Below are 15,470 nucleotides of genomic sequence, written 5' to 3'. Positions count from 1 at the left end.
ACTCAGTCTATGGGTTTTAGTGGTTTTATTTACAGACCTTTTCAGATTTTCCGGTTATACATGAACCATGTCTAGCATTGACAAACTTTTTCACAACGGAAAAAAAAGTATTTTATTTCAAGGAGATGTGAATAAGACGTAAATTTCTAGAAATAAAGTATTTTCAAAATGTGTGTATTTACTTACTTAAATAAAAATTTTAGTACTTCGGGCAGTAAGTACCAATTTTTGGTTGGTTTTAAAAGTTTAATACCTCATGCTGCACAGTAAATTTATGCGTATATAAACCAACAAACTCTTTTTAACAAGTTTTTATTAGGTCAGTTTCTTGTCTGTTTGTCCGGTTCAAATTTTGTAGTTGATTTATAACTGTCTTCCCGATAAGACACCTGAAACTTTCAACATAACTCAGAACTCGATGACGCTTCAGTATTAACTAGCTTCCGAGTGGGGTGTGGCTCGCAGCACTTGGTCTTTTTGTCTGTTAGAAACAAATATTGCAATTGATCTTAAACTAACTTCCCAATAAGCTAAGGGCTTAAGATTTTTAGCGTAGCTCAGAACTGGATGACAATGCAACATTAGCTCGCTTTCTTTCCTTGCGTGGGGAAGAGAACTTGGTGTATCATTGCTATTTTCCTGTTTTCCTCTTGCAGTCGCGCATGTTTCTCAGTTAAGAATGAATGCCACTAATCTTCCTTGTGAGCTCGAGTCTCTATAATTATTACATTGGCGGTCTTTTCGCGAGATATAGGTGGGAGGAAGAGATATATTGTTGACTCAGTTGAAGAGAAACTGAAATAAACCTGACATTTACCACATGTCTCTGTGTCGTAATCTCAACAAAATATTTGAAATCAATTGAAAAATTTCATACGCGCGGGACTACAAAGCAGAGAGTAACTATTTAAATAAAACACTTTTTAATACAATACTTTTTAAGACGGATTAAAAAGTATTAAACAGTCTATTCTGACCTATGCAGATAATCCTGAGCATTTGTGCTTTTGAATTTTTAGTAGCTATGACAATACTTGTAAAACTGAAAACGGAAAACATGGGACACATGCAGCGGATAATAGTAAGGAGTGTGGAGAGTAACTGTCCTTGAGAAGAATCACAGAAATATTCATATCATTTGAAGTTCAATAACATTGTTAGCGCTACATGGCGTCGTGGTTGCAAAGATGGACCTCGCCATAGACGTCGGGAGTGAAGTTGTGCATCATACAGGCTATTGCGCATAGTTTGAGTCGTAACACAACGTCCTGTGGCTGCACTAAAAGCATTATTCAGCATGGTGGCGTTGCTATCAGGATTCCTCCAAGCCATAATCCGTAGGCAGCGATCATCCACTGCAGTAGTAGCCCTTGATTTGCCTGAGCGATGCATGTCATCGACAGTTCCTGTCTCTCTGTATCTCCTCCATGTCCGAACAACATCGCTTTGGTTCACTCCGAGACGCCTGGACACTTCCCTTGTTGAAAGCCCTTTCTGGCACAAAGTAACAATGCGGACGCGATCGAACCGCGATATTGACCGTCTAGGCACGGTTGAACTACAGACAACACGAGCCGTGTACCTCCTTCCTGGTGGAATGACTGGAACTGATCGGGTGTCGGACCCCCTCCGTCTAATAGGCGCTGCTCATGCATAGTTGTTTACATCTTTGGGCGAGTTTTGTGACATATTTGAACAGTCGAAGGGACTGTGTCTGTAATACAATATCCACAGTCAACATCTATCTTCAGGAGTTCTGGGAACTGGGGTGATGCAAAACTTTTTTTGATGTATGTATATCGTACTGAATGTATCTTGAGGACCACACCTTACTCAGTCATCTGATTTCTCCCATTCTTATATTATTACTGTGATACATATATAAGGCTTCTTTGTTTTCATCAGGCTTTTGGTACCTCAGAATATACTTGCCGTCTTATTTGCTTCTATTTAAGCGGTAGATACGAACAAAATTTTATAAATATCAAACTTTCCACTTTCTTACAACAACACAACAATCTCGACGATGCAAACAAAGGTTACCTCTAAAGGTAAGCTTATGTGTGTTGAAATATGTCTGCGTACTAGTATTAATGTGTAGATGTTTTTCATGTTTTAAGCATTTGTGTGTCGTGTAAATGAAGCTGACATGGTTAACCAGCTAAGCTTTCGCCTAGCCGATTGTGGAGGAACCGTGTAAAAAAACCACACACGGGCTGAATGTCAAAAGTGATTCAAAGTAACGGGGCAAACGGAGACGGTTCTCGCCTTCCCGTGTCTGGCACACAGCGAGCAGTCACATTTTTAAAATAATGGAGTATAGCTGCTTAGTTGAATCACATTACAACATCTTGTATTCATGTTTAACTAAGCTATGGGAGTGCTCGCAAAATATTACTATGAGCGTAAATATATTTCAGTTAATTAGCTTGCCGGCCGCTGTGGCCGAGCGTTTCTAGGCGATTCAGTCCGGAAGCGCGCGACTGCTACGGTCGCAGGTTCGAATCCTGCCTCGGGCATGGATGTGTGTGATGTCCTTAGGTTAGTTAGGTTTAAGTAGTTCTAAGTTCTAGGGGACTGATGACCTCAGATGTTAAGTCCCATAGTGCTCAGAGCCATTTGAACTATCTGTAGGCATAATAACAATGAGGGAATAGGGCACCTAAGCATACAGAGAACCATTTTCCCTCGCTTCGTACGCTAGGCGATTAATAGTGATACGAAGAAGTCCCTGCCATACACAGGACAGTTGCTTGCGTAGCATAAGTGTAAGTATAGGTTATTATTTATACAAAAACGTACTGATTACATGGGCACGATTTACCAAAGTCGGTACTTTCTCTTGGTATTTCGTAATTTCAGAAACACTTTTCGTGAATGTCTACAGTACCTGTTGTCCCGTAGAGATGACGGTACTCTCAAGTACAAAGTGAAAATGTTTTCGCATAAATGGCAGTAGGTAGAACCAGCTATCAAGTTTATCCTTAGAATGTCCATTAATTGGTATCGACGGATGACTCCAGTGACTCCCAGTATTCTGCAGTCAACGAATTCTACTTTCACTATCCATTTATCAGTAAATACTTTTACATCTACATGATTATGCTGCAGTTCACAATTAAGTGCCTGGAGCAGGGTGGAGTGAACTACCTTCGAGTTACTTCTCTGCAGTCCCTGTGTCTAACTGCAAGCGAGAAAAGTGAAGATACAGATCTTTCCGTGCGAGCTACCAATTCTCTTATTTTATTACGATGATCATTTCTCCCTATGTGGGTGGGAGCGTATAAAATTGTGGTGTCACCGCCAGACACCACACTTGCTAGGTGGTAGCCTTTAAATCGGCCGCGGTCCGTTAGTATACGTCGGACCCGCGTGTCGTCAGTATCAGTGATTGCAGACCGAGCGCCGCCACACGGCAGGTCTAGAGAGACTTCCTAGCACTCGCCCCAGTTGTACAGCCGACTCTGCTAGCGATGGTTCACTGACAAATTACGCTCTCATTTGCCGAGACGATAGTTAGCATAGCCTTCAGCTACGTCATTTGCTACGACCTAGCAAGGCGCCATTACCAGTTACTATTGATGCTGTAAAACATGTACCGTCAAGAGCGATGTTCACCAATTATGGATTAAAGTTAAGTATTCCAGCAGCTACGTACGTTATTTGCTATTATAATTACCTTGTCCTGTTCCAGACATCACGCCAGCCTGCGTGAGCTTAAACGCGTGCCTTTCGGCTTCCTCCTAGTGGATTGGCTGTCTTGCCAGTCCACAACAAAAATATTTTCGCATACGTCGAGACCTTGCCAGTGATCTGTAACTGAAATATAACCTGCCGAGACAGCCGCCTCGGCATGTGGTTTGCTGTCGAAGTGCAGAAGAGAAGGCGCATTCGTCACGACCTGCTGTCCACAAGGCGATTGTTCCTACATTGTTCCCTAGGAAGATATTAGCGAACCGTTTCGGTCACGTGTAGACGTGATACCGTCAGAGGATATGGCTCTGCTGCCACTGAAAAAGGACAGAGCGTTAGCAGGTGTTTGGTAGATGTTAGCAGTATGAGGGTGAAACATTAAATCGCCAAGAAATACAATATTAAACACAAAGGAAAGAACATTTGTAAACAGCAGGGGTGTTTTTAGGACGAATGCTGGCTTCGAAACTACTGCAAGAGAGAGCAGAAAGGAGGACTGAAATCCAGAACAATGAAGAGAAACCGCTTGCTTCATCCTGTGACATTTGCGCCACATTTCACTCCATGTTTTGTTATGTTTTAGGATGCGGTATATGAAAGGTTAACGCAGCTATAAGTTAGCAAAGAGTGAAGACTGGCAAACCTGCCATCTCACAAAGCGCAGATGGCCATGAAACACGCGGAAGGTGGTCGAATAGAAGCAGTATCTCGCTGGAGCGTATAGAGAGAGCGGTGATTCACCTACTTTGCTTGGCGCGTTGCGCGTAACTTGATTATTTATATTTACTATTTAAATGTTTGTGCAGAATTCCAACTATGCTTATGACATTACTCACACTGATGACTTTCTAATTATGAGTTCAGAAACTCTAAATTCATACCCAAAGCTGAAGTAAAGATTAAATATAACGTCATAAACCATTCTCTGAGTGAACCGACAAACATTACCGCTCACTGAACAGGGAGGGGCAAAACGGTAGGCTAGTCTTCGACTGTGTTCCGACTAGCAATACGTGCGCAGCGTGTACTGTTCTCGAGTTTGCGTAAAAGTGAATTAATTCTTGAATTGCTCCAGAAAAAGTTTGTGTTCGATACCTGTACATTCATCAAAACCATGTGAAGATATTTTGTGACTATAATGGTGCTCGCTGAGTGATGATGATTCGAGCCCGCAATCTTTGATGAATACATCTCTTTTAGGGTGACTCTTAAGTGATGTATTATAATAAAAATTCATTTCCTGATTTTATGATTGGGATATACAAAGATTAGGCGGCACCGCTTTACTTTGAGACTTTCAGTGTAGTGTTGTGTAGATATGCCCATTTGCCATACCACTATTCACTATTCATCACTTGCATGTTAGAATCTGTAGTTGACAGAGAAGAAAAGCAATGAGGATATCGATGCAATTTTAAAAGACACAAGGTAAGTAAACCTACCCTTCCGTACAGCCAAGGAAGGTGACCTTCTCATCGCGAATTGATCGACATTTCACAAACAGCAACTTGCGCTTTAAGCACGTCTGACACAGTAATGTGTCAGGGCAAGATATTCCATAGTTAATCCCAGTTATTTAACGAATTAGGTAGTTGGCCTAGGGACCGCTAAACTTCGCACCTCTGATCTGAACTAGCAATTAAACGGTGTGTAATTGGCATGGCATGAAATATTTTGAACAGTGAATATTACGTCTGAACTTTTGGGAAACAGCCATTAAAAAGTGTGTAACTGTCATGGCAATAAATATTCTGAACAATGAATATTAATTTTAAACTTTGAAAACAGTCATTAAACAGTTAACACTAGGTATGATAAGACCAACGTGTGTGAATTTCGGTAACTGCTATAAGACAGCAAATAACTGCTATGGTAGAAACTATTTTGGATAATTAATATTACATGTGACAAAGTTTATTACATTGAACATTGAACTTCAGGGGATAACTCTGATTTTGAACTGTCATTGAGGAAAACGTTATCATGAACAGAAATTTTCAATATTTCTGCCTCTTAATAGATATTACAGGTGGCAATGTTAATTATAAACTGTGAACATTAGGAAATGCCCGCATCTCATGGTCGTGCGGAAGCGTTCTCGCTTCCCACGCTCGGGTTCCCGGGTTCGATTCCCGGCGGGGTCAGGGGTTTTCTCTGCCTCGTGATGGCTGGGTGTTGTGTGCTGTCCTTAGGTTAGTTAGGTTTAAGTAGTTCTAAGTTCTAGGGGACTGATGACCATAGATGTTAAGTCCCATAGTGCTCAGAGCCATTTGAACCATTTGAACCATTAGGAAATAACGTAGCTTTTGTACTGTTGTTGTGGATAAATATTAATGGATTGTGACAACAAGGCTTTTTGAAAGGCTGTAGACGTAGATATTTTGCAAGCAGTGTAGGATTTGTAATGAACTCAACTGCCACACCGAATGAGCGATCTATGAGACGATGTGTTAGCACTGTGGACAATAGACGTCTTCAGGCGACATTATGGTACAGTGAGAATTATTACGAACTGCGCGCGGATGTTAATTGTCGAGATGTCGACGTGGTAATGGAGAGTGAAGTGGACCTGATTGGATGTAGGCTGCTTGCTTATTGGACGGCTTGAGAGATACTATGAGTGCAGCAACGGCAGAGTGCACTATCGGCAGCTGGCGCTGGTCTGACCAGTCAGCGGCCTCGGTGGCATGGCATCAGGGACGCGTGGTCGAAAGCGGGAGCGACTCCAAGAATGGCAGCTGGCAGAAGCACCTCACTGGTTACTGGCGTGGGCCTGGTCGATTAAGCAGATCGACGTGGACAGTGTTGGTGCAGTGTATAACTTCGCAGTGATTGACGTAAGTTGTACGGAAAAAAATCGCAAGGCCAAGAAGGTGTTGTGCGACATAAACGAAAGATGATAGGCGTGTTTTTATATCTGGTAGATGACGTCTATTCGCCCTCGTCGCGTAAGAGTTGCAGTAGTAGTGCCACTATGAGGATGCAAATCAGATTGTTGCATATACGCTGTAACGGTCATGGGCGTTAGTTACCTTTGAGATTGGACGTGGTGAGTTGATGTTAGGCCAGAATGCTTTTAAGGCGACAAAGATGCCATTGTCAACACCTCAGTGAGTTTGAACGAGGTCGTGTAATAGGAATACGAGAAGCTGGTTCAAAATGATTCAAATGGCTCTGAGCACTATGGGACCTAACTTCGGAGGTCATCAGTCCCCTAGAACTTAGAACTACTTAAACCTAACTAACCTAAGGACATCACACACATCCATGCCCGAGGCAGATTCGAACCTGCGACCGTAGCGGTCGCGCGGTTCCAGACTGTAGCGGCTAGAACCGCTCGGCCACCTCGGCCGGCCGAGAAGCTGGATGTTCCTTCGACTGTTGTTGTGGAGAAATATTAATGGACTGTGCCAGCAAGGCTTCTTGAATGGCTATAGACGTAGATGTCATTTTTCAAGCAATGTAGGATTTGTAATGAACTCAATTGCCACGCCGAATGAGCGTTCTATGACGACGATGTGTTATCACTGTAGACAATGGACGTGCTCGGGCGACATTATGGTAGAACAGAAAGACTTGGCAGTAGCCAATGTACATGATTTCTGACAGCAATGGTCACGGGAATGTGCAGTCGCTAGAAGACAGGGGTCCGGAAGGCCACGTTGCACTACGTAAAGGGGAGACGATCGTAATCAGCGTATGGCTCTGACGCATCCTGGTGCATCTGCAGCAGCCATTTGAGCAGCAGTTAACTCCACAGTGACACATCGAACTGTTTCAAAAGGACAGTTACGAGCCACACGCCCTGTAGCATGCATTCCACTGAACCCAAACCACCACCATTTGCGTCTTCAGTGGCGTTAAGCGAGAGTTCATTGAAGGGCAGGGCGGAGGTCTGTTGCGTTTCATGATGACAGCTGGTTCTGCCTCGATGCCATTGATAGCCGTGTGTTGGTTAGAAGGAGCCCTGGGCTCTAACCGACCTGTCTGCGTGCTGCACACACTGGACCTACACCTGGGGTTATGGTCTGGGGTGTGATTTCGTATGACAGCAGGAGCACTCTCGTGGTTATGCCACACACCCTGACAGCAAAGATGTACGTCAGACTAGTGATTCGATTATTGTGCAGCTATTCATGGACAGCTATCCAGGGGGTGTTTACCAAAAGGATAACGCTCTCTCACATACTGGTGCTCCAACCCAATATGCTCTACAGTGTGTAAATATGTTGGCTTGGCCTGCTCGATCATCAGGTCTATCTTCAGTCAAGCACTTGTGGAACATCATTGGACGAAAACTGTAGCGTCATTCATAACCAACATTAACCGTCCCAATACGGACTGATCAAGTGCAACAGGCATGGCACTCCAACCCACAAACTGACATACGGCACCACAACGCATTCACATTTTGATGCTTGTGTTAAACATTCTGGGAGTTACACGAGTTATTAATGTAGCACCATGTCACATTTGCTGTGTCATATCTCGCGCTTACAGTAACGTTTGACCTTGCAATGTTAATCACTTAAATATGTTACCTATAAACACGTATTCCCAATATTTCATTACTGTACATTAGTCATTTTTTGGTGCTGCGATTTTTTCCCGTCAGTGTATTTGCATTATTGTCCAAGAAAGGAACTATTGTTCTAGTTTTATTAGAAATTCATCTCGGAATTTTAGGACTTACAATTTTTGTGATTTACGAATAACCGCTATTGTAAATCAGGCAAAACGAGTTCTGTTAATGAAAATACAGGTAGTAAGATTATCACTCAAGGAAGTGTTGATAATCAAGAGAACGATCGATATTCATAAGTTTCTTAATATTGACAATGATAGTCTACTGTCTTGGAGTAAATCTCACGTCGTAGCATATGACGATATTGTTGAGATAAGTGGGGAACAAGAGGTTAACGACATTGTAAGTCATGTTGTGATCAACAGGACTGTCAAGCAAAGATGATGAGTTTAGTGTTGGAAAAGAAGAAAATATCAGCCTTAGGGACTTATTACTAGAAATGAGACGGATATCCGAAACATTTGCGTTATATGAGACGGATATCCGAAAGATTTGAGTAAGAAAATTGATGATAAGATTGAACAAACTAAGGGGACTTTGGGTAGGAAGTTAGACCAAATTAACAACGAAATGAATGAACTGACCAGCTGACCAAATCTTGTGAAGAGTTGAGACAGGAATTTAAGATTGAATGATCTAAAAAAGAGTGCATTAACATCTGGGAACAAACACTAAAACTGATCGGCTGAATAAATGGCAGGAAAAACAAAGGGGGAATTATCAGAAAGAATTGGCAGCAATGAAAATAAAATCTAGGAACATGAAGACAGGGAAGACAGACGATGAGACGATCACACAGAAAATTTTAGGGGGCCACCTGGTAAAGATAGAGATGGATGGAATCCTGAGGGACATCACATAATATAGGACGTAATCAACGAGAGTCTGGAAGGCGGGAAGTAATAACAGAGCCAAAAGAAAGAAGTAAAATGAGACAAATGGAAAGACCAAGTTAGGAGAACTAGTTAAGGGAGTAAAATGGAAGACCAACATGATGGGTGTAAATTTTCGACGTAATTATATGAGCCATTACTATTCACTTCAAATGCTGCGCAAAGCACTATTGCAATTCGACTGAATCACTTTCTTCTTTTTTTATCAGGGGTATGGAACAGAAATTAATACCCAACTTACCATGTAAGTCCTTTATTGTGGCTGACAATGCGAGCTATCACAACCTGCAACAAGGAAAACCACCAATAATGATCGGCAAGAAGGCTGAGATGGTAAATTGGTTGAATTCTCGTGATACTCAGTGCGAGAAAGGAAACGTGTGAGCTGAATTACGCGCTTTAACAAAAAGTAACAAGCTAGAAAATATGTTTAGTGTAGACCAACTTTTGTAATATTTACGGACATTCTGATTTTGTGGTTGTCTCCAAATCACCCAGAACTAAACGCAGTAGAAATTAAAAGGACGCTTGCAAAGTTTGGGTGGGTGCCAAGATCGTTACATTTAAGCTCGAGGGTGTTTGGAAACCAGTTGAGGTAAAACTTCTGTCAATTACTGAGGTAGAGTAGGCAGGAGTTTCAGGTAAGTTGAAAATGTCAAAAAGAAATATACGAAGAATGGCAAATGAACGAACGAAATAGAAGTTCTTGGTGGTCTACGGTATATTCAACCAGACCGGCTAGCCGCACGATCTAACGCGCTGCTTGCCGAGCGGGAAAGCGTGCCGGTCCCCGGCACGAATGCCCCCGGCAGATTAGTGTCGTGGTCCGGTGATTCCGCCTCAGTTACACTATGTCGGCGGTTGCTGCGCACAACACTGTCTCCACGTACGCTACACAATTATCACTCTACCACGCAAAAATTTTGCCGGCCGAAGTGACCGAGCGGTTCTAAGCCCTTCACTCTGGAACCGCGCGACCGCTACAGTCGCAGGCTCGAATCCTGCCTCGGACATGGATGTGTGTGATGTCCTTAGGTTAGTTAGGTTTAAGTAGTTCTAGAGGACTGATGACCACAGATGTTAAGTCCCATAGCGCTCAGAGCCATTTGAACCATTTTTGAACGCAAAAATTTGGGGCTACACTCCTGGTATGAGACGTTCCTTGCGGGTTTTTTTTTTTGGGGGGTGGGGGGGGGGGGAGGGAGTCCACTGGGGGCCGAACGGCACAATAACCCTAGGTTCGGTGTGGGGCGGCGGTGGGTGGACTGCTGTGGCCTGTTGTGGGTTTGTGAACTACTGAGCGCTACGGCGGGACGAAGCCTCTCCATCCTTCCTAGGCCCCGCTTTCAATACACAATACGCAATACGGTATATTCTAGCGATGTCGACGACACCGACGGTGACAACGAATTTCGACCCATACATTCTGATGACAGCTAGTAAATGGAAGATCAGTTCGCTCATGCGACAAAAATTTTCTCTTTTTCTTGTTTTATGAGATTTCCTTGTTGCCGTGTGTGTTAGAGCTTCCATTCTACTTTGATTGATCTTTCGTTTAATGCATTCTTTATTTTCAGTACTCTAATGAGAGACTATTGATTCTGAACTTTTGTATTTGTGGGATTATTTGTCTTACATTTTATTTATTTTCTGCCAAATTATAGACCTGTTACCTGATGTTTTAAAACAGGTCATACGTCTTACAATTTTCGTTTTTCAACTTTTTGCAGGTTTCTTTTCTTTTACCTAAAACATTTACAAAGAATAATACTTTTCAAAATAACAATAATTTAAGGTTGAAATATAAATAAAATTTTGTTGTTGATTAAGAAGAAAATAAAAATATGATAGGATAGAGGAGAGATTTGTTAGTACCATCACCGAATGTGACTGACGGTGAATACCTCGGAATGGTTTCTTCGAGCCGTTGACCGCCAGTCACACACACACACACAGAAACACACAGGCGCGCACGCACACACACACACACACACACACACACACACACACACAGACATTCAAATGGTTGTTAGTAGAAATATGGTATTGCTTGTCCTATTTATAACTAATCGTATGTATTAACTTCAGGTGCGCATCCGTGTACAGCATCTTTTGATTTCTTGGCTAGATCGCCAGGACCTTATGCTTATTTACTGTCACATCTCGGCTTCCTCCTCCTGTTCCTAATCGTTGTCACTGCTTTCGTTATCCCTGGGGTATCGCTGTCCATCCTCTGGAGACTTTTGTTACGTTTCACACAGGCATGTCTGTTATGTCGTGTCCGCATGTACTCTTCATGTGTTGTTTTTAAAATACTGTTTGTCAATACGTTTAATTGTGCCCGTTGTTCTTCGTCTCTTATTGCTGTGTATATATGTATGTCTGTATCTGTAGTCTAAGCGTGGTGTATGTATATCGTTCGCGTATTGGCCGCAGAAAAAGGCAGTGCGTTCTGGGAAACCTTCTTCCCAGCACGTGCACGTTGGTGCGGTTTATATGCGTGGGATAAGGTCCGAGTCCGAGTCTGAAATGTACCATACCGCGGCTGGGATCGATATGTTTCATTCTCAACCGCTCCCTTATGTCAGGGAGGAAGTCGTGCAGTCTACGTCCCTTATCACTTACGTCACACTCACGTTGCCAAGTATTTTGCGCCTACTTTTAAGGTTACGTATCGTCTCTATCGGCACACCAGTTATTGTACACTCCTGGAAATGGAAAAAAGAACACATTGACACCGGTGTGTCAGACCCACCATACTTGCTCCGGACACTGCGAGAGGGCTGTACAAGCAATGATCACACGCACGGCACAGCGGACACACCAGGAACCGCGGTGTTGGCCGTCGAATGGCGCTAGCTGCGCAGCATTTGTGCACCGCCGCCGTCAGTGTCAGCCAGTTTGCCGTGGCATACGGAGCTCCATCGCAGTCTTTAACACTGGTAGCATGCCGCGACAGCGTGGACGTGAACCGTGTGTGCAGTTGACGGACTTTGAGCGAGGGCGTATAGTGGGCATGCGGGAGGCCGGGTGGACGTACCGCCGAATTGCTCAACAGGTGGGGCGTGAGGTCTCCACAGTACATCGATGTTGTCGCCAGTGGTCGGCGGAAGGTGCACGTGCCCGTCGACCTGGGACCGGACCGCAGCGACGCACGGATGCACGCCAAGACCGTAGGATCCTACGCAGTGCCGTAGGGGACCGCACCGCCACTTCCCAGCAAATTAGGGACACTGTTGCTCCTGGGGTATCGGCGAGGACCATTCGCAACCGTCTCCATGAAGCTGGGCTACGGTCCCACACACCGTTAGGCCGTCTTCCGCTCACGCCCCAACATCGTGCAGCCCGCCTCCAGTGGTGTCGCGACAGGCGTGAATGGAGGGACGAATGGAGACGTGTCGTCTTCAGCGATGAGAGTCGCTTCTGCCTTGGTGCCAATGATGGTCGTATGCGTGTTTGGCGCCGTGCAGGTGAGCGCCACAATCAGGACTGCATACGACCGAGGCACACAGGGCCAACATCCGGCATCATGGTGTGGGGAGCGATCTCCTACACTGGCCGTACACCACTGGTGATCGTCGAGGGGACACTGAATAGTGCACGGTACATCCAAAGCGTCATCGAACCCATCGTTCTACCATTCCTAGACCGGCAAGGGAACTTGCTGTTCCAACAGGACAATGCACGTCCGCATGTATCCCGTGCCACCCAACGTGCACTAGAAGGTGTAAGTCAACTACCCTGGTCAGCAAGATCTCCGGATCTGTCCCCCATTGAGCATGTTTGGGACTGGATGAAGCGTCGTCTCACGCGGTCTGCACGTCCAGCACGAACGCTGGTCCAACTGAGCGCCAGGTGAAAATGGCATGGCAAGCTGTTCCACAGGACTACATCCAGCATCTCTACGATCGTCTCCATGGGAGAATAGCAACCTGCATTGCTGCGAAAGGTGGATATACACTGTACTAGTGCCGACATTGAGCATGCTCTGTTGCCTGTGTCTATGTGCCTGTGGTTCTGTCAGTGTGATCATGTGATGTATCTGACCCCAGGAATGTGTCAATAAAGTTTCCCCTTCCTGGGACAATGAATTCACGGTGTTCTTATTTCAATTTCCAGGAGTGTATGTACCTTATCTAGTCTCCCCGTCTTTAACCAGTACCTTGCAGCTCTGTATTTGATCGTGATATCAATGGGCATAGTCCGAGCGCCACACACAGTGCACCCGCTGAGGTGGAGCCGAAGACTCCGTACAGCCTACCTAGGACACTTCTCTGCCCTCGTCTGACCGATGCTTTGTTGGTGACCACGTTCAATCTATGTGCCCACGTGCTGGCTGCGAAGCTGAGTACTGATTAGAATGGCGCACAGTGGTATGTCTGTATGTGTGGTAGAGGTAATCTGTACTGTTTTGAATTTAGCCTCAACAGTTTGCGTAGTATTTTTTCTGCTTTGTCTGTTGCTAGCCTTATGTGCTCGCGGAAATTCAATTTTTCATCTGCGTGTACCCCAAGATTGCGCGTAACGTGTGCTCGTTTGATGTTTGTGTCCGCAATTTCAACCGAAGGATTCCTTTGGAGTGTTCCTTTCAGTAATGTGTATGTTGGTTTGTCTTCGGCTATCCTTAGTTTATTGTTGTGACACCATTGTGTAATTGTTTGTAATATTCCACTGGCTTTCTCTTCTAACTGGGCTCTGTTGTTTGCAGAGACTACAACTAATAGGTCATCTGCTTAGGGGACAATTCTGTCCACCCTGCCATCCCCATCCAGAAGTTGGAGGAGGGGTTCGATTGTCATGTCCCAGAAGACAGGGCCGCAGATCGACCCTTGAGGACAACCTTTGATCATTCTTTTAATTACTTTCCGGCTGTCCATATCTGTCGTATATACATAACCCGATAATAAGATTGTCTGCAGACTCGCTAACTGTAGGTTAGAAGTTCTGCGAAATATGCGCTTCTGCAGAGGCTTGCGCTATCAAATTGTAACTCTCCTAATGCGCAATGGCCATCCAAAAGCGAACTCCCACGACTACCGTTGCACATCCTCTACCAAACTGCACAGCTAGGACCCGAGCTGTTTAGTACGCCTTCTGTGTTACGGGATTAGTCAGCAAGTGGTCGCCCGCGTGCATGCGAAGGAGGGAATCATCGGTGAGCGATGCCGAGCAGCGTGACAAGCGTGAGATGTGGAGCGAGTGTCGCCGGCGACTCACCCAGGTCTCCCTGCGCAGAACGCCGTCGTGGTCTGCGGCCGCGGCGCCGCCCGCTGTGCAGTTGGCCGCGGAGAGGCAGGTCGGGGGCGGGGGCGGAGGCGGGGGCGTGGGGGCTGCCGGGCTCGGCGGCGCCCTGGTGGCGGGCCGCGGCGCCTCGGGCACCAGGAAGAACTCGGTGCTCAGCTCGGGCCGCGCCCCGGCCGCAGAGGCCGCCGCGGCAGCCGCAGCAGCCGCCAGCACCGCCGGCCACAGCCGCGCCCGCATCGCCGCGCAGCTCGCGCTGTTACCGCAGCCTGCAACGCGACACACGCTGCTGGTTACACCCACACTCGGAAACATCTGCAGACACTACCGATCAGCCCACTACACACACACACACACACACACACACACACACACATCCACACAGACACACACACAAGAAAGAGAGACTGGATGGAAAAAAAAGAGTCAGCCGTATGAAACTGTCATGTTTTCCTTGCTGTTTGAAGCCTTTCTTGAGGCAGCCAATAAATACTTTGACAAGAGAGCCAGAAAATCATTGCCCACAAATACACTACTGGCCACTAAAATTGCTACACCACGAAGATGACGTGCTACAGTCGCCAAATTTATCCGAAAGGCAGAAGATGCTGTGATATGCAAATGATTAGCATTCATGATGAGCATTCACACAAGGTTGGCGCCGGTGGCAACACCTACAACGTGCCAACATGAGGAAAGTTTCCAATCGATTTCTCATACACAAACAGCAGTTGACCGGCGTTGCCTGGTGATACGTTGTTGTGGTTCCTCGTGTAATGAGGAGAAATGAGTACCATCACGTTTCCGACTTTGATAAAGGTCGGATTATAGCTTATCGCGAATGCGGTTTATCGTATCGCGACTTCCTGTTCGCGTTGGTCGAGATCCAATGACTGTTAGCAGAATATGGAATTGGCGGGTTAAGGAGGGTAATACGCAACGCCGTGCTGGATCCGAACGGCCTCGTATCACTAGCAGTCGAGATGAGAGGCATATTATCCGCATGGCTGTAACGGATCGTGCAGCCACGCGTCGATCCCTGAGTCAACAGATGGGGA

At 45.4% G+C, this 15,470-nt stretch overlaps 1 protein-coding gene across 1 annotated transcript in view; it reads right to left on the bottom strand.

The window, feature by feature from the left end:
* LOC126182212 (uncharacterized) overlaps nucleotides 1–14,493 on the bottom strand; it is a gene marked incomplete at its 5' end in the record, with an annotated part of 97,967 nt that extends 83,474 nt beyond the window's left edge. The window contains one exon of the mRNA XM_049924831.1: nucleotides 14,389–14,493. Within this exon, the coding sequence (XP_049780788.1) occupies nucleotides 14,389–14,493 (105 nt within the window). The remainder of the gene's footprint in view (nucleotides 1–14,388) is intronic.
* Between the last annotated feature and the right edge of the window lie 977 nt (nucleotides 14,494–15,470).

Source organism: Schistocerca cancellata, chromosome 1, assembly GCF_023864275.1.
Source record: "Schistocerca cancellata isolate TAMUIC-IGC-003103 chromosome 1, iqSchCanc2.1, whole genome shotgun sequence".
Lineage (NCBI taxonomy): Eukaryota > Metazoa > Arthropoda > Insecta > Orthoptera > Acrididae > Schistocerca > Schistocerca cancellata.
Note: the sequence above shows the minus strand (reverse complement) of the source record. Positions and strands in the feature narration are given on the sequence as shown.